Source organism: Nylanderia fulva, unplaced genomic scaffold (assembly GCF_048542155.1).
Source record: "Nylanderia fulva isolate GAGA-0341 unplaced genomic scaffold, ASM4854215v1 Scaffold13, whole genome shotgun sequence".
Lineage (NCBI taxonomy): Eukaryota > Metazoa > Arthropoda > Insecta > Hymenoptera > Formicidae > Nylanderia > Nylanderia fulva.
Window position 1 is genome coordinate 338,670 of NW_028189518.1, and position 18,767 is coordinate 357,436.

The 18,767-nt window shown below is 34.3% G+C and overlaps 2 protein-coding genes across 3 annotated transcripts in view; one reads left to right on the forward strand and one right to left on the reverse strand.

Annotated features, from left to right (window-relative positions):
* Window positions 1–2,625: 2,625 nt before the first annotated feature.
* LOC114932587 (WD repeat-containing protein 47) overlaps window positions 2,626–18,767 on the forward strand; it is a 60,366-nt gene continuing 44,224 nt past the window's right edge. Inside the window, exons 1-3 of one of the 2 annotated variants that reach the window (XM_029304863.2) lie at window positions 2,626–3,314; window positions 17,093–17,792; window positions 18,007–18,598. In XM_029304863.2, coding sequence (XP_029160696.2) covers window positions 3,250–3,314; window positions 17,093–17,792; window positions 18,007–18,598 — 1,357 coding nt within the window. In that variant the 5' untranslated portion in view covers window positions 2,626–3,249. Of the gene's footprint in view, window positions 3,315–7,705; window positions 7,890–17,092; window positions 17,793–18,006; window positions 18,599–18,767 lie in introns of those variants that run through there. The other variant, XM_029304865.2, reaches the window with a different exon arrangement.
* On the reverse strand, window positions 12,484–15,935 carry LOC114932588 (uncharacterized). Its single transcript, XM_029304869.2, has 5 exons — window positions 15,850–15,935; window positions 15,225–15,599; window positions 14,688–14,844; window positions 13,953–14,521; window positions 12,484–13,398 (listed from the first exon to the last, which is right to left on the reverse strand). Exons 1-5 carry the CDS (start codon window positions 15,868–15,870, stop codon window positions 12,781–12,783), a joined length of 1,740 nt encoding a protein of 579 aa, XP_029160702.2. The 5' UTR covers window positions 15,871–15,935; the 3' UTR covers window positions 12,484–12,780.

Sequence of the window (18,767 nt, forward strand, 5' to 3'; positions counted from 1 at the left end):
ATTGAACATATAAATATATTTAAATTAAATATAATACATTAAATCTAACAAAACGTATATATATTTAAATTAAATACTAATATATATTCAACTAACAAAATAGTAATTTGGTTGAAAGTTTTAATCAAGTTAATAAATTGTTTTTTTCAGTGTATATAGTGTATAATAAGGAGATGCTGAATATATAAATATGAAATATAAATACATGAACACATATGGCTCATTTTGCTATATATATAGCATTTTTAGCAATGATGAAATAATTAATAAATATTTAATTAATATAATTAATATATTTAATATAATATAATTGTTTTTATTTATATTTAATTAATATATTATTTATATTAAGAAGTGCAATAAACTGTCTTAATAAAAATAAATGTCTTAACAGAAGTGAGTTCAGCCTTCGTAACTAATGTATTTGTATTCGTCATTGAGCGCGAAAGATGTCCTCGTGCTGTTTGCTTTAAATTAGCTCCAATCAATTCTCGTTGCTGAGCTTCAGCGATGGCATTAATTAACGATTGTATGTTATATGTAGATCATTGCATCGAAGATGCGTTATTTGCGCGTGCTTATACAATTTTCACGCGCGTGCACTTGAAAGCGTAAAGTCTGTAAATTTTACAATTTCTCTTGGTTCGATCTTTCTTTTTTTCTTCTCTTTTCTGTCCGCTGTTATGATATAGAATATAGAAAGTTGAAAACGTGTCGAACTTGTCGCTATATCAAAGAGTACGTGAGATGCATTAATTAGGTAAATATACTTGAGAGTGCACATCTTTTATACGCTTTTTCTTCCTCGAAGATCCGGTTCATGAAAGATGAATGGTAAATTAATCATTAGCTGAATAAAGTGTTATAAATAATTTCTCTCATTCGTAGATATTAGAAAAAATACAACTTATCAAAGTGCACAAGGTAAAGTGCAATTATTTTATGTAGTAGTTTTATAAACAAGAAGTTTATATGATCCTGGAATAAACAGAAATTTATATATATGTAAAATTTTTATTTTTGCTAATATATATGTATACGTATACTGAAAAAAATTATTAAATTATATAATAAACATTTATTTCAATACTGCCAAATAAATCATTTATTTGAAACAAATAAATATTTCAAATAAATATTTTTTACATCAAATCAATATTATTATCAGTATATTAGTTTCAGTTAAATGATTATTTGGCAGTACTGAAATAAATACTTATTCGAATTCAATAAATGTTTTTTCAGTGTAAGAGAGATTATAATCTAGATTTTCTATGAATCGTTTAAGCACGTCATCCATTACATTAATTTTATTTATACGTTTTCATTATACGTTTTCGATTGAGCAGTCTAATCTTAGCACGCAATTATTTTTACGGAGATGTAGAGTAGAAACTCATCGCTAATGTGCGCTGTTCGGTGAATCTGTGACTTACTACAAGACGTGTTTTTGCATAAGGAGATTCCTTTCACGCGGATTTTCTTGTCGTTTGTAATCATCCAGTAGAGCGGCTCGCGATATTTAAATATCACGTTTCGTCGTATTCAGAGTGTGACCACAGGGTGCGTACACAGTGCATTTTAAACACGTTAAGTTCCGTCAAAGCGCGTCTCTCATTAGCGCGATTAACGGCATTATAATCGCCTTAAAGTAATTGCGCGTGCGTTCCTGCCTTCTGTTCGTTTTTTTTCGGACATCGCCGTAAGCGATTTCCTCTGGCAATCTCTTCTTCGCAAGTAATCGAGAACAAAGGATTCCCATCCTTTCGATCTTGTCGATCCCGGTTCCTAACAAAGGGTTTCTTCACTTAATTGCCCTTTGACGTACGAAATGAGGCGTGCTACGTGTTCTCGCTTCTTATCTGTGATTTTCTTCGGCATGCCTATTTATATTCAACTATTTTCTTTTATTTTTACAGATATTTTATTACAATATACATTAAATAATATTAGGTAAACTAAGATATCTTTATCCTACTTTCACCTACGTAAATTAAAAGTTGAGTGATCTTTTTCTTCGTAGCAGCTAAGAATAGTTGAAAATAAAGACTTCGGTTGGTATCGATTTTGGCTTTAACAGACGAGCGGTTTCTAATAAAACGCAACGACTTCTGAAGCGCATTGTATAACAATTTTTCCAACTTCTTGGTAAGCCGACAGATAAGTTAAAAAAAGCTTTTTCAGACGAGTTAAAGAAAAGAGACAAAGATATGCTACCTGTCGGGTAAAACTTGCCAAGAAGTTGAAACAGCCGGCTGTAAAACGAAGCGACGTCTTCGTGACGTAAGGGGTTCGCAAGATCAAGGTTGTGGAGGTTCGGTGCGTTTCTCGATTTCCGTTTACACACGGAGAAACTCCGGTCATTCACGTGAGAGTAAATCGGGTATGTACGCGGATTCGCGATATATGCATCTATGCATGCGTATATGCATACAGCGCAGAGCAACAGACGCAGACCGAGAGTCGCTTACGCGTATGCACACAGATTGCCCGGCAAGGTGAATGTGCCTCGGAACCGGCGCGAGCACCTTCCCAGTCAGTCGTACACCCGCTTCCTCTTCTCCTCGGCATTACGGCGCAGCGCACCGACTGGCACTTCGCGATCTCGCGTGCACTCGCCATCCGTTGCTCGCCGAAACCATAACCGATCGACGACGGGACGCTTCCGACGTCGATAAATTTGGATTATCGTTATATTTTGACGTTCATAAAAGCGCGCGAATGATATTCGGGAATAGTGAAATTGCGTATGTGCATCGGGTGCATCGAAGAACTTTGATTCGATCGGTACAGCTGATGAGATATAGAGATTCGATACGATCGCGCGGGTATATTATAGTCGTTAACTCGCGAAACGCGGCGTGTCGTGTACGATCTGAAGGAATATTATAATTCATCGCGTGTCCAGCTGCTGGTCTGTGCGTGACTATATGTACTGCATTATGCGGTGCATCGCCGAGTGCATCCTCGGATTCTCGTCGTTTGCCGGGCTTTTGAGGCGCGCGTCGACCGAGTACGTCTGTTGGCGGCTCATGCTTTAAGAAAATCGACCAGGTGATCTTAGATCGTAATTGAAGACAACTTGAGTGAAAAGAACTGTTTTTCGAGAAAAATTGGACTATGCAAAATTGTCGTGAATGTTTCATGCAGTGAGTTGAACTATTGGTGTGGTGATTTTATTTTTTTCTAATTACGCGTTAAGAACCTGTAAATTTTTTTTATCAAGAGATATGGGATACGAGTCTTATCATGATCATTGTGACATCATCGGCGGTCGCTTCGATTGAGGATTTTTCGAAGGATACATTAGGAAGGTACGAATAGAACGTGCTTTTACATTGTTCTATTTTCTTCCTTCATCCATGTTTCAAACAATTATATTAATTTTATTAATTATTCTGGGTATTTAAAGTTGACACGTGCTATTATATTACACATAAAATTTAGTTATTAGGTCTAAATTTTAGCTACGATAGCTAATATTTTTTAGCTATAGCATTCTCCGTTAAAAATGTTAATTACCATAGCTAAAATTTAGGCATAATAACTAAATTTCAGGTTGGAATATATGGAAAACTAAAATGTTATTATGGTAGCTAATTTTTTTCCGCGATAGAATGTTATAAAATATAAAATATGATATCTTAGTATATAGAGTTGAGGGATGAGGGATGATTTCGATCTTCGAGACATTGGATTACGCTAATTCTGTCAGAACAACGGTAGTAAATTTGGAGCCGTTACGTTATTCAAGTCCCACGATACGCATTGACCGGACGCAAATTACCTGCAAGTGGCTTCTCGCCTCGAGTTCCGAAGGATGATTCCTGTGATAATGCGCGGCATTTTTCTTATTTTTCAAGCGGTTTCAGATCGATCGCTTTTTGCAGACAATATCGCGACTGTTCCGATTCATCGCGCACTCTAAAGGAGTTGCTGCTCTCTTTACCGTCGATCGTAAAAACATTCGTAGAAAGGAAAAAAATATATATTGCATGAGAGGAAGGAATTCGTACAACTAGCTCGTTTTTTGGGGTCGGTGAAATCCTCCCGGATCGTTTCTCCTCTCGAGAGATTTGAACGCACCATGTCGTTCGCTAAAACGCGATCGACGGATCGAAAGTACATTTAGCTCTCCGATCGTGATGGACGCATTATGTAGTCGGACATCGGCACGAACTTGACCTCGATTGTATACGATGAATTTTCTCTAGTCTTCGATGAAAGGTGCACCAAATGATCACGTGGGAATAAGTAATTTTATATTAATCAAGTGTTACATGTGTCGTGTTAAAATCTTTTATTTTGAACGCGAAAATATATTAATATATAGATTGACAGATACTTAATATCACTGACAATATATTGTTTTATGTCAAAAACAGAAATCGACAATTTCGTTTAAAAAATAAGAATTTTATAGAAATTAGAAATAAAAACTTCGAAAGATAAATGTTGTATTATTTTAATAGAAACTCTTTGAAAAATTGATAAAATTATTAAAGATTATATATATTTTTGCAACATATAAATGAATTAAAATCAATGAAAAATGAATCTGACAATAAGAACGTATATATGCAACATTGTACATTCAAACTTTATTTTATATGAATTCTCGTTTATGCATAAATGCTGAATTATATGTCGATCATTTTTTGTCGATATCATCTAATACTAAAAAAAAAGAGAGAAAACCGCGAATGCAGTCAATCGACTCGATACGACCTTGTGGTTTATAAGAAATTCAGAATGAAGACCTGCGGCGATGAATCACACTGATAAACAGGTCTACTCCGAGATTACATGATATGCACGATACCTGGCAATATTTGTGCTGATATGTACTGATTGCAGATTCGTATCATGTCATTATAAACGGTATGAGTTACGTTGGGAATGATATCTGAATTATTTTTTAATAAAAACGTCATATTTAATTATATGCGTGACTATTTAAGGAGACAATTCTTAACGTGACTCGCTTCTTTGAGCAGATTTTACTACGATTGACAAATCGCGACGTTGATAAATGAGTTTTTTTATGCTAATTATGAGTGCGAGAACTTAAGGTGAATATCATGTATCGATTGTTCGTGCTAAAATAGCTTCCTTGTTATAGAATACCTTGAACTTGACACACCACACATCTTTCCATACGATCGTCTCGTGAGTAAAACCTATTTTAGATGATTTATAATTTGTGATAAAATTTGGAATAGAATTCTTCTTGATTATAATGTTATATATCCACATGTTATCTAGAAGATATTTAAAGAATTCAAAAGAATATGTAGATAAATTAAATGTCTATCAGAATATACACAAATATTAAAGATATATAGTACATAAAACTATAAATAGAAGTTTGTCACAAATAATCTAAAATTAAGTTTTACAATAATCTATTTTTGCTTTTCTTTAATAAAAATTTAGTGTACACTTACTATATTTTAATAGAATTTTAATCTTCAAAATGTTTTGTCATTTCTATAGAGAACAATTAACATAATTTGGACTTTAACATAAGAGGAACACATTGACATAAAAATTTAATTTTTTTTTAAAATTTTTAAATCTATATCTATGTTATTCAGAATCATCTCTATATTTTCTTTTTTATAATATTTAATACATTTTATAAGCCTGGATCGATTTTATTGGAGAAAAGTAATTGGCGTGGGTGTGAAATGCAAAAATTATTCACGTATTTTTTTCTCGTTTCTGACGTCATAATTCAAGATAACTATATAGAGATTTCTTTATTAGGATCTTTAACCTTTCACGTTTTCGTAATATACCTACGAAATAAAAATGGATGTTTTAACTCGAGTGTCACACTAAACTAAATTACGCGAAGTTAATCGGATTCTTCGCGGTTACACTCTTCCTCCCTGAAACCGCCAACAATGCTATTTCCGAAAGTGCACGACTCCAATTTATTATGCGTGTACGTGAGCACGGTTTAATGTCGAGACGCGTAAGAAGGAACGGCGAGGAAGATGCGAAAAGAATTGTCTGACTCGTGGTGGGCGCACGCTCAATTAAGGCGTGATTGTATGTGGGGAACCATGCCGGCACCCAGGTCGAAGACGACGAAGGAAAAGAGGGGCTCAGTGCACGCTCAATTAAGAGGAATACGTAGCCCGGAACGGACATTGCTCCAGAACACGTCGCGCTGCGCCGACTTCGTCAAGTCCATTCTCATATACTTCGCTCGACATTCGTCGAGGCGCACGAGCGAAGCTGCATTTAAGAACGTTTAACTCGATGCTTAACTTAATCTCGACAACCTACTTTCTATACTTAAACAGATCGATGTTACTTTATGAAGGTATATTAAAATTTTATATTAATTTTTTTACACTAACGAAGCTTCTAAGATTCTAAGAAAAGAAAATTTATAAAAATATACATATCCTATGTGTGTATTTATTTTTATAAATTTACATGCTAAAGATTATTAAATTTTTTTAGAATTTTTTATTTATAAATATAATTAAAAGGAAAAGATGCAGATAAAAAATACAATGCAATAAAAAAGTATTAAAGGATATATATTGAACGCGGAGAATATTATTATTCCTTAAATATAAATTTCTGTCTCTTAGCTCCGTATTAATTCTCCAGTTATTTCTTCCGGGATTCGAATTTTATTCCTGTAATATCAGTAAAATATTGTTAAATTAATTCTGACATAAACGTATACTTTTTTCGAGGCATCTTACGTGATGGAATTCAATTAAGTTTACATTACTGTACGCGGGTAGCAATATTAATTTGCTGTTAATTGCAGCTATGGTGTACTTGTCCCCGATTTTTTGGCTTAATACGCTCGCAGGATTTCGTCGCATCTTTGCAGATTCGCCGTTATTCGCTTCGTTCGCTGTTTCTTTATCGTTGCGATTCCGCAAAAATCTCGTACCGGCAAAAACCGACCCGCGGCAATAAGATATCCCGTGACTACATGAAGATATATTTCTTGGACGCGGAAGTCGACTTGCTTGTAGGTATTCCGAAGAAGGTGGCTGCGTAGGTGAAGGTCATGAAAAGGTTACGGAAGACTGGTACTTCTTGACGATCGGGTTTGTAAGATTTATCGAGTAGTTTACTCGTTAAAATTTCTTCGTAGTGATGCCGTTAATGCCCGATATTCACAGAGATTTTCTCGTCGCGATCGGCTTCTCTTTGAATATAATTGTATTTAATTGGAGAGGCCGACCTATCTCCGAATATAATTATATTTAATTGTACTAAAACATGCATGGTCACATCACTGCTGAGACGTTTTACGGCATCAGTTTCTTCAATCCCTTATGCTTCAGCTGATTCGATTAACTTGGATGAAATTATTAATTAAAATACCGAAAAAAATCTTACAATAGAATTGAAACGCTGCGGCGTGAATTATTCACCATAATTTTGCATACCAATTTTTTTCTTACACCTTGACCTTACGCACAATGAAATTTATTGCTTGCATAACGGATTTAAATGTTCACCAATATATGATGTCATCGTCGGATCTCTTCTCTTGTCTCGTGACGTCGATGAGGTTACTCACCCGAGATTCCTGATCGATCTCCTTGCATGGTGACTATTGCACATGCGACGCAATCCTGGTGCGCGCCGCTCTTGTTCGCGGCACGTTATTGCGAGGGTGTCACTTCCGGCGCCGTCGTAGCGGCGTCGGGACGCTCGACGAGATCGAGTCAGTGCGTCGCGAGACGTCACTCGTATACGTCACGTGCTCCGTTTTCATTTTAATTTTGCATCCTTTTTTTAAAGGTTTACATATCGCATGCGCGTGTGTGATATGCTACGGAATTCTTGACTTACTTTTATTTTGCGTGAATGTCCGCCACGTACAAACGTCCGCCTCAAAAGAAGTAAATATATTATTTGTGTTTGTGAAATATATAATAATAATAATTTCATCATTATTTGTAATTTACGCGTAAACGTGCGATGTAATATAAACATAATTATTCCAACAAATATTGCTATTAGTGTTTGTGATATGCGTGATCAGTTTTTGTATTGACATATTAAATTATATTCTAGTAATTTTTGTTTTTATCTTTTATCCAATTTGTAGCAATTATCAAAAATTATTGAAATAATTTGTGGAAGCAGCTGCTGTTTTTTACTTTGACAAAATAGATTGCACACCATATATATATAATTTCTCTTGATTTTAATGTCTCTTCCGCTTTTCTTATCGTTATCTATAATATTTTTGTTCCGAAGATAGGAATCTAGTCCAAGCCAAGTGACTCATACAGTGATGTGAAGTCTTCTAGTCTGAATCATAACGTTTTATGTGTCGAGTAGTTCCAATAATTTCTTATAACTTTTTTTTCTCGATTTCACTCATTTGCAATTTAAATAGACTTTTCAAACAGTTTGATTTGCACATGTAGACATCGATAGCGAAGATCTTAATAATTCAATTTCACTTTTTCTCTACAATACAATTTAAAGCTTCTCGATTAGTCGTCCGATCGCCTGTTAATTTTCTCTCTCCCATTATATTCTCTGTTATATCGCACGGATTTTCCGTCCTAATAGTCAGAGGTTTCACATATATAACGACATACGCCGCCAACGATTATCTACAATATAAGAGAAGATCGTCGTCAGTAATTTCGTTTCTGCACACGAGACTAAAACGCACGGAGATGAATCATCGTGAGATATATAACAAGATTTAACTTTGTGCGAAGAAACGACATTATTAATGGCGCTTTTACTCTGTTAATAAATTTTACGCTTATATGTGCGACATTCATTGCAATTGGTTTTTCAAGAATGCATAAACGCTACGAGTTTTGGGATTTATTGCACACACATATATATACTATAACCGAAATATTAATTCTCAGAATTTAGTGAAGTGCTCAGTGTCGAAAAATTTTGTGCGGCGAGGACGGGAGATTTAATTTAACGACGCATTTAGCACCGAGAAATTTAATCTAGCGAGCAATTAACGTTGGCAGATTTAATTTAGCAAGTATTCACATGTTAATATTAATTCTTAGTATACGGTGTTAGAGATTCGGTAGTGCGGTACGTTGAACCTGCGATAGCGAAAAGGGCAAACACACTTCACGAGGAAGCGCGAGCTTCTTGTTTTTCCTTTTTTATTAATCAGAAGCAAGACTCTTTCAGAGAGGACTATCTTCGCGGTACCGTGTAAAGGAACTATTAGCTATCCCGTAATGGAGGTATTCAGAGGGTCAGCTTTGACCCTGTAAGTCGAGACCGGTACTGGTATTCGAAGCTTGATTTACCCACGAGATAGGCATCACGCGACAATATTCTCCAGACTTTTTTCTGTAGGCAATGTAAATTCTTAGACGGTTTCCATCAAATCGCGAGTTCCGGTTTTTCCTTAGAAAATCTCTGCTTGCGTCAGTGCATATATTAATATGTAGGTCATATCTTTTTCTTTTATTGTGTGAAAAATAATTTCTTCAGACATTTAAAATAAAAATATAATATAAAAAATATAATATAAAAAATATAATATAAGAAATATAATACTGATATTTAATTAAAAATTAAATATTGGCTTATTATAGGGCATAGGGCTAAGAGATTGCATGTGCTAAGATAATGATGCACGAAAATTATGTGATGAACAAATAAAAAATGAAAGATATTTTGTCGCGCTTTTAATGATGCAAATTTAGGAAAAAAACGTAATATGTATAAGTATTTGCTGGATGTATATGTAGCTTATTACATGCTTATAACTTTTATTTTTGTGTAATTTAATTTCCGATTTATATCTCTTGCACTCCTTATCATACATTATTATTATAATTAATATCTTCAAATTTTTTAAAAAGCTATTGCTGGAGTATTTGCAAATAGAATCTAATTTTTTTTGTCATGATATAACCCTGATGCAATAATTTAATATTAATAATTTTCTATTATTTTAAAATAATTGAAGTTTTAATTTTTTTATAATGAATAAGAAACTTTTACATTCATTTTTATAAACTTTTATCGTGCAGTGAACCGGAGAAATCGATTGATGTGAAAAAGTAAAGTGACCCACGCGAAAACGATATCTCGTCTCTCGTTTGTATGCACGATTAATTCAGTCCTGCGCCAAAGGCAGGACAGGATGCGCCGTTATATTGGATTGCTTAAGAGTTACGGTATAAATTAACTCTAGAATGCTAACAGGAAAAATTCCGAAGAAAGTTTAAAATTGTCGTAACTTTGTGTTTAATTTTTAATTTTAATTTTTTACTTTCCTTCTCTTGCATTTATTTAATTATTTATTGCATTTATTTAATTATTTATTCCATTTTTTTTTATTGCATTTATTTCATTATGAAATATGATGATAATTAAAAAAAATAAAACCAAATGTAAGTAATAGCGATCATCAAAATTAGATTAGTACTTTAAGATTGGTATGTGAATGTTGGAAAGCTGGCATTAAAAAGCAACGTGAGAAATGGGGACATCAAGGACGTGGCAAAGAGTCAAGGAGATGTCAAAGTTGAAGTTGGGGGCGACAAAACGCACTCAGAGCGAATTCTCGTAATTGTAACTCACGAGCAATCTTTTTGTTTGCTCGAATGATATTTTTTGTGTTTAAAATTGTTTCTCTTTCGCGAACTGAGTTGTAGAAGAAATATCGAAGTAAAGTACAAAAATCTTTAAGTTCTTGAACAAGATATTTAAAAAATTCGAAGATTATAAGGCAGTGAAATTTAAGATCTAAATATTCAAGATCATAAATAAACTTTCTATAAGAATATATTTTAAATTCTATTTTATTACATTCTTTGTATTTTTTCTAAGTTTATTTTTTATAAAATAATTTTTTTTTTAATTTTGTGTAGTTGATAATTCAAGGATGGGGGTTCTTTAATCTTGTTAATATTATTAAATTTGGTAGGCCAATATATATTATCTAGTACATAGTGATAATGGATTTTATATATATTTTGGTATATAATTAAGATTCTTGTTGGCTAATTAATGTGTAATTAAACCAGATTAACTCACCTGTTACGAGTGTAATGGGTAATGGTCGATTCCCAGCCCCGGTTATTACGTCAAACGTTGTGGAACGTTTATACCAACAATTCATAACTTCCGCCTGGTGAATGCACTTCCTCTTAAATTTTGAGTCGATCAATTAATCGCATTTGCTAGGAATATTACGCTATTATGCAAATGTGTAGCACAAATAGAACCTCTCACAATTGTTTTATTACGTTTTCAAAACCTGTTATTAAAACTTTTTGCCGTATTGTGTGTCGTAACGAGAGATTTAAAATTAAGAAAAGAAATTTTCGCGAATCAACATACTAAAGATTGAAATTTTATTTCACGATAATGACATTAGGCGATACCTAATTAGATCGCTATAAACACAGATGGGTATATCTTCTACATCTCGTTTTATAACTTTCAGCAAACTTTAAACGCCTCAGTGCTTCGTTACCTCGAGATACATTATTATACGACAAGTTTACGACTTGTTACACAATTGCCAGCCACCAGGCTCACATGTGTGTTTGAAGTAATCAACGATGCGTCTCGCTCAATGAATATCGCGATTGATTCCGTATACATATAATAATGTTGATGACAGATATTATTTACATCAACCATAACAAGTTACGTCATCTATATACATATATAGATATCAGAATCTGTCATTAAACTCCCTCGAGTCGGGAAAATATTTAATATAATAATTCTCTGTCCGATCAAAACTTGCTTTCCAACGCGTTTCGAATTTTATGACGTTTTACTCTCCCGGAAGATATAATGAAAAATTAATATTCGCGTATCCCATCAGGAATTGAAGAAATTGCATTTCATCGCAGAGAGATGCGCCCCGGGGGCGAATCAGAAATTGCTCTCGATCGGTGTTTGCCCTCCTTTTCCGGTTGGTACTCGCGCATTTTGCAGACGGACGACGCCTCGACTACCTGTGTTCTCTCATCGGCTCAATTAACGGTCTCGGCAAATTGTCTGAAATTGAATTTTCCTTCCATCACTGCGTACATTTATACCAGGTATTACATTCAAAGTTAAGTTTTAGTTGGTGAAAGTATTTTCAGTTTATACACTGTAATAAAATCATTTCGCGAACATACAATCGGCAGATATTGTTGAAATATTAGATATTTTATTTAATCGTGCGTTAAATATCTCTTAATTTAGATATCTGTCAATAAGATATACATAGAATATTATAGATTAATATTTTCACACATTACTATTAACTTTATTAACACGCTATTACATTTACATTTATAAATTGTCTTAATTTATTTTAAAAGTACATATATTGAGAAACCTAATTAAGATTAAGAGTTTTATTATAAAATTGATATTTTATTATAAATGCAAATGATTCTAAATACTAATTAAGATTATCTTTTATGCTGCGATCAGTTTTACATCATATCAAATAAATGTAGCGAAGAAGATATAACGATCTCCTTTAAATACATATTTATTTAAAAACTTATTACATATAAAACTTAAAATATCGAATTAACATATTTTATTCTTTATAAAAAATAATACGTAAACATTTATTTATACTGATAAAATGAGTGGACGGAATATGATGAGGGAAATATGCGTGCTTATCTAAATAAAGTTGTGTGTACACGGCATGATAGAGTAATTATAATAAATGGATCATGAAAAATCATTACGGTCAATCGACTCGTTGCTTCAAGGTAACATGGTACGAATCGATAACAACGTCGTATCTGTAACAACGCTTTACTAATAATAATAAGAAGAAGAAATCGGTGACGAAAGTGCGCGGTAATATACGTTTGGTACGTTTTGATAATTTGGATAAATCGTATTATAATAATATTTGTAATTGTAATAGTACGGTCTGTAAGTCGCGTACGTCTTTGTTGTCGGATAATAATATGGATATGCGTATGTGTTTAAATGTGGCTGTACATCCGGTGAAGTTGAAACGACGTACGTCACCGGTGCATTACTTTGAGCATTCGCGTAATTGTCATAAACTTTATTTGACGGAACATTTCTTGAATACGCGAAATTTTTATTTAGATATCTATGGAAATTATTGGTCACATATGATGTAAGATCGTTGTCATAATCATCCTCGTCAGAGTCGTCATTATAGTCGTCATTATAGTCGTCATTATAGTCGTCATCATCTTCGATATCTATCTTGTTATTCTGATAATTTTTTACATATTCACCGAAATACTGGTTTGCGAGGGTGTAAGGATATGTGTAAAAAGGTTGTATGAGAGGATTTGGCGCACTGATTATCTCATTTTTCGAAGACTTCGGGTTGCTTGTCGGACTTGTCGTATCCTGTTTTAGCTGGGTGTTGGTTGTGTCAATATATATAGTTTTCTGCAAAAAATAAGAAATGGGATATTAATTTTTATAAAGATATGTCTTTGCTTTTCTAAAAAAAATTATGTATTGTATTATATATCTTGTAAACTATACGAGTTATAATATTACGAACACAAATACGAATAATTTATTTGCAAAAAATATGAATTATTTTCAAAAATTTCTACTTGTTTAAAAGCGAGAAACTACATTTAAAAGTGTGATAAATTAATCAATCAATATAATTTTCATTGATTGACGATTATTATAAATATTATAGAAACTAGTATATTAGACAGAAGCATGAATTTTGATTTACATATTGTATATAGCTTTTTAAAAGAGATCAATATAGTCTGAAAATATCCGATGCATTTTTAATCAAGATTTCAGATAAACTTATTAATTATTTTTATTGAATTAAGTTAGAATTTAACTGAAAATATCTGCACAAAAAATATCTCTATTATTAATTGCAATAGTTAATTAAATCTTTATGGATCGGACGAAAATTAAAAAATTCTAAAGATATGAGATGAATTAAAGATCGGTATATAGAATTTTCTCACCTGTAAAGTTGCTTGATCGATTTGTTGCATGAGTGGATATTGCTCGCCATTACTTGGACGCGTTTCGGCATTGGATATAAAATTGGGCCAAACCCAATATGTGTATGGATATTTTATTGACATTGGCGAAGCGTACGGGTATGTGGTGCCATAGTTATAGTATTTACTATCCTCATGCGATTCCTTTTCTGACGACTGCGTCTGGGATATAGTTATCGGGTTCGAAGGTTGCTCGAAATTTTTTGTAGTAGAAGGTACACTGGGAGTGGGTTGTGGATTTTCGTAATTAGTACTAGATGCTTCTCGACTTTGTCCTTTATCCGAATAAGTTGTCAACATTTCGTGCGCCGGTTCGGTTACTGTTGTTGTTTTAATAGACTCTGGTGTATGTTGGTGGGACAGAAATACTGGCGTAATTAGAGTAGCGGGATGACGTTTGGAAAGCGAATGTTGTGTTTCGTCCTCTGTTTTGCCCTTAATTTCGGAGTGCATTTTATTCGGATCCAAGCCGAATAAAAATGATTTCGTTGCAAAATCGGCGTCGCGTCGACGATTCTTCACATGTTTATCTGTAATAAAATAATTTATTTTGAAAAAAAATTATATTAAAATTAATATATACCGCATAGTTTATGTCCGCATTTCATACTCGAATGCAAGATTTTTTAATTGAGCTGACTGTCAGGTTATTTCCATGAAAATATAAATCTCTGTCATAATTTGTTACATATTTACCATTAGTATCGGTAGATTCATTTTCTGGAAGTAGCGAGTCGATGGCTGTAGGATGTTTAGTGTCGATTAAGGCCGACTTCGTGGCCACATTAGGGACCGCGGGTTTGTCAGATGTGCTTGTAAGATCGGTTGATCTTTTACGCCGGTAGTGTGCTGCCTGAAAAAAATGTTGTACTTAAGGAATCTTCAATAAATTGCAAACTTATATAAAATATAATAAAAATACTTAAAGCTTAAAGAGAGAAATTATTTAAAAACACGACATGCATATATTTACCATATAAATTGATTTTATATGTGTATTAAATATTATACAAATATTACATTGATTTAAAATATCAAATATCATAAAATGATATTAATATAAAATTTTGCAAAATTAAAATTAAATTGATGAGAAAAATAAAAATATTATTTTGTTAGTGATTATAAAATTAACAATGTTTCTCTCTAATTCTTTCTTATATTCTTTTATAATATCATGATTTAATATTATTTTTATTTTGTTACAAATAATTAAGCGTAATGAATATTTACCAAAGGATTGGCATAGCCGACAAATATTGAGGGCCGCACATGGTCTCGGCTTCCTAGCTTCACGTAATGATACTTGTTTGGTCTTGTAAATAGGTGGTTATGATAAGGATGGTGATAATATCTTGAATGGTATGGATATCCTATCAAATTTGATCGAGCTTGAGGCGCTGTCTGAACTTCCAAAGATTGTTTCGGAGGTTGGACCGTTATTTGCTTTGCATATTGCACGACTGCAGATGGCACCTTGTAATGCGGAATTTCAATTACAGATTGAGGTTGTTGATAAGACGGATTATTGCTATATTGAAGTTTGTAATTGGGAACGAGGATGTCGGCGAATATGATTTTTGCCGACAAGATTATCGCCGCTAGAATCTGTAACGTTTAAATAAATTCATGCAATTTAGTCTCTTGAGCAAATATTCGATGGCAGAAGTTTATTTCCTTATTTTTAAATTATTTTTAATTAATCTAAAATTTTGTCGATGTATCGTAGATATTTAATTAGAATTCTGAGATTCTATTATGCACTTAATTTTTATAAAATTTTGTATTAGCGCTAATTTAAATAATTGAGAGGCTGAGTTAAAAAAATATAAAATAAATGTAAGAAAAATTCACTCACTAATAGTCGATATGTGAACATCGCGATTCCGTGTTGCTCTTGCAGTAGTTTGGTCGAGACTGATACGAATCTTCGGTCTGTCGCTGAGCGTAAATAGCCAATGAAATTGCTGATGATACGAATTTCGTGTTCTTTGTAATTCGATTAGTTTGCACATTGCGGAATGAAACCGTTCGCGGCGGAAATATGAACGCCATCAAATATTAAAAGAAACGTATTGTGAATCATTCTAAAAAATCGTTGGTGTGGAACAGTACGTCACTACAGTTGACCATAAAAGATGCATTGTATCACGAACGCTTCGGCAAGCGTTTTTGCTTAACGACTGGCTTGTGAAAGCCCTTACTAATGATCATCGTATTGACAAGAGAGGTTTGATTCCGAGTTCGCCGATTTCCGAGTTCGTTGTGCGATTGCAAAATCCGGCAATGATATGCACGTATGGAATGCGCGAAAATGCACTTCCTCGCGGGAGTTCGTTGCACTTTGGGGCCAGCGCACCCACAGACGTGCCCTGATTATCGCGTAAGTGGGTGGCTGGATGCCGAGACGTTGATCTAGACTTCTCTCTCGTTGTATATTATAGGCACCAAACCTCCGAATATAGATCCGAACATCGTTTAGAAATTTTTCATTTGCATCACTGTTCTTGCGTTCTTCGCATCGCACGCGAAAGTTGAAACCAAGAATAAAATCGCCGACATATTCAGTAACTTAATACGACATCAAATTACTCTATATATTTATGATAATTTCAGTCCTTTCTTTAGAATAAGTATTTTTATTTTTTATCCCTTTTCTAAGTGTATAGAATTTTATTATATTATCTATTTTTTGTATTATAGACAGTTTCTATATAATATCTCATCATTTTTGAAAATTATAGAAGAATGTTATACAAATGTTCTAATTTTTAAAATGGTCACAAATTTTAAAGCATTAGAAATAAAAATTGAAATTATGCATATTTTCATGTTGCTTTAGTATGACATATGCTTGATTATCAAACATTAAAAATATTAAAAAACATTTGTTACGAGCGTTTTTATAAAACTTTTAAAAATATATAGTTTTTTTTTTCTAAACAACGGTTCAATATTAATGCGCTCCAACCAACCATATTATAAAATTTCTCTGTAATTTATTTCTTGATGAAAGATACTTTCTTACAAAGAGCGATGTCTCTTTCGCGATTCTTGGCGACTATCGAGGCATGTGCCAATTTATTCTGTAAATTGTCTAGGTTGCGTATTCGGTACGTGATGCCGGCGGCGCATCTGACGCTGCGCGAGGAGGACGTGGTGCGACTGACCTTGGAGTTTCTCCACAGCCGTGACCTTCACATCTCGCAGCTCTCACTCGAGCGCGAGACCGGCGTGATAAACGGCCAATACAGCGACGACGTGCTCTTTCTACGCCAGCTGATTCTCGACGGGCAATGGGACGACGTGCTCGAGTTCATCCAGCCGCTGGAGGCGCTCTCGGACTTCGACATGAGGAAGTTCACGTATTCGATCCTGCGTCACAAGTATGTCGAGCTGCTGTGCATCAAGTCCGAAGCGAACGTCATCGCCGCCGGTACCAACGGCAGCGTCGACAACGCCGTCGAGGAGGTCGTCAAGGTGTTGAGCGATCTTGAGAAGGTCGCGCCTTCCAAAGAAGAGTACAGCAGTCTATGTCTGCTGCTCACTTTGCCGCGACTGACGGATCATTTGCAGTACAAGGACTGGAATCCCAGCAACGCCAGGGTACAATGTTTCCGCGAGGTTCATCCCTTGGTGGAGAAGTTTCTGCCGAGTGACAGGAAGAGCCTCGACTCCGCGCATCCGGTTACCTCGGCGAAAAATGATCGACTCATTCAGCTTATTATCAAGGGCATCTTGTACGAGTCCTGCGTTAATTACTGCCAAGCGAAAGCTACCGGGTCGAAAGAGAGTGAACAGGTAATTTTTATTTTTTACTTTTTTATATTTGTATTTTATTACATTATAAGGAATTTTTAGTAGAAATTTGACGGAATTAATTCTGAAATTACAATTATTTTCCTGTTATTAAAAGGATAATTTCAGATATCTTTTTCGAAATATTTTCTAAATGTTAATATACAATGTTTTGTACATTTAATTTAATTTTCTTCTACACATTCTCATGTTACAGGTGGAGATGAGTTTCTCGAGGCTGCTGGACGGATCCGTGGGTTTCAGCGATTCGGACTTAAGTTTACTTTCATGGCTTCAAAGTATACCTCCCGAGACATTCGCTGTACCCTTCGCGCAAAGAACTCTGAATGTCGACGTGGAGCGTCTGGAAAGACCCTCTCTAGAGACCTCGTGGACGGAACACATGCTGATAACGCCGATAAAACCGAAAACCTTTCCGCACAGCGCCATGCCGTTCACCAGGCCGAGATCCGCCGCGGACATGATGTCTCGTAGTTTAGTGCCGGCTCTCGAGGCCGGTCTCGGACCCAGGAGTCCTGGATCCAAGAACACAGCCATACCATCCGCGGCACTCATGGCGCTGTCTATCGGCGATGTGAACCCGATGTCCAGGTCGTCCTTTGCTAGCTTTCATCTGACTGGCTTCAAGAATAACAAATTGATGAATACTAGCGTCGATAGGCTCTTCGAGAACGAGGGTGACGTCTTTCTTAGCTCGAATTACGCCGAATTTCAACAGCTACCTTCGATACAAGAGACCACTCCTAAAGCTCCACCGAGGACGAGAGGACACTCAAAGAGTCCCGATGGTAAGATCATAAAGTACATAATATCGTAGCATCTTTTTAAAGATTTTAAATTACTTGGTTACATATATAATAGAATATTATTTATTAAAAGATTTTAAGAAAATTATAGATTTTTTATTCTAATCATAATTATATTTAATAACAGAAATCTAAATTTATAAAATTCTAA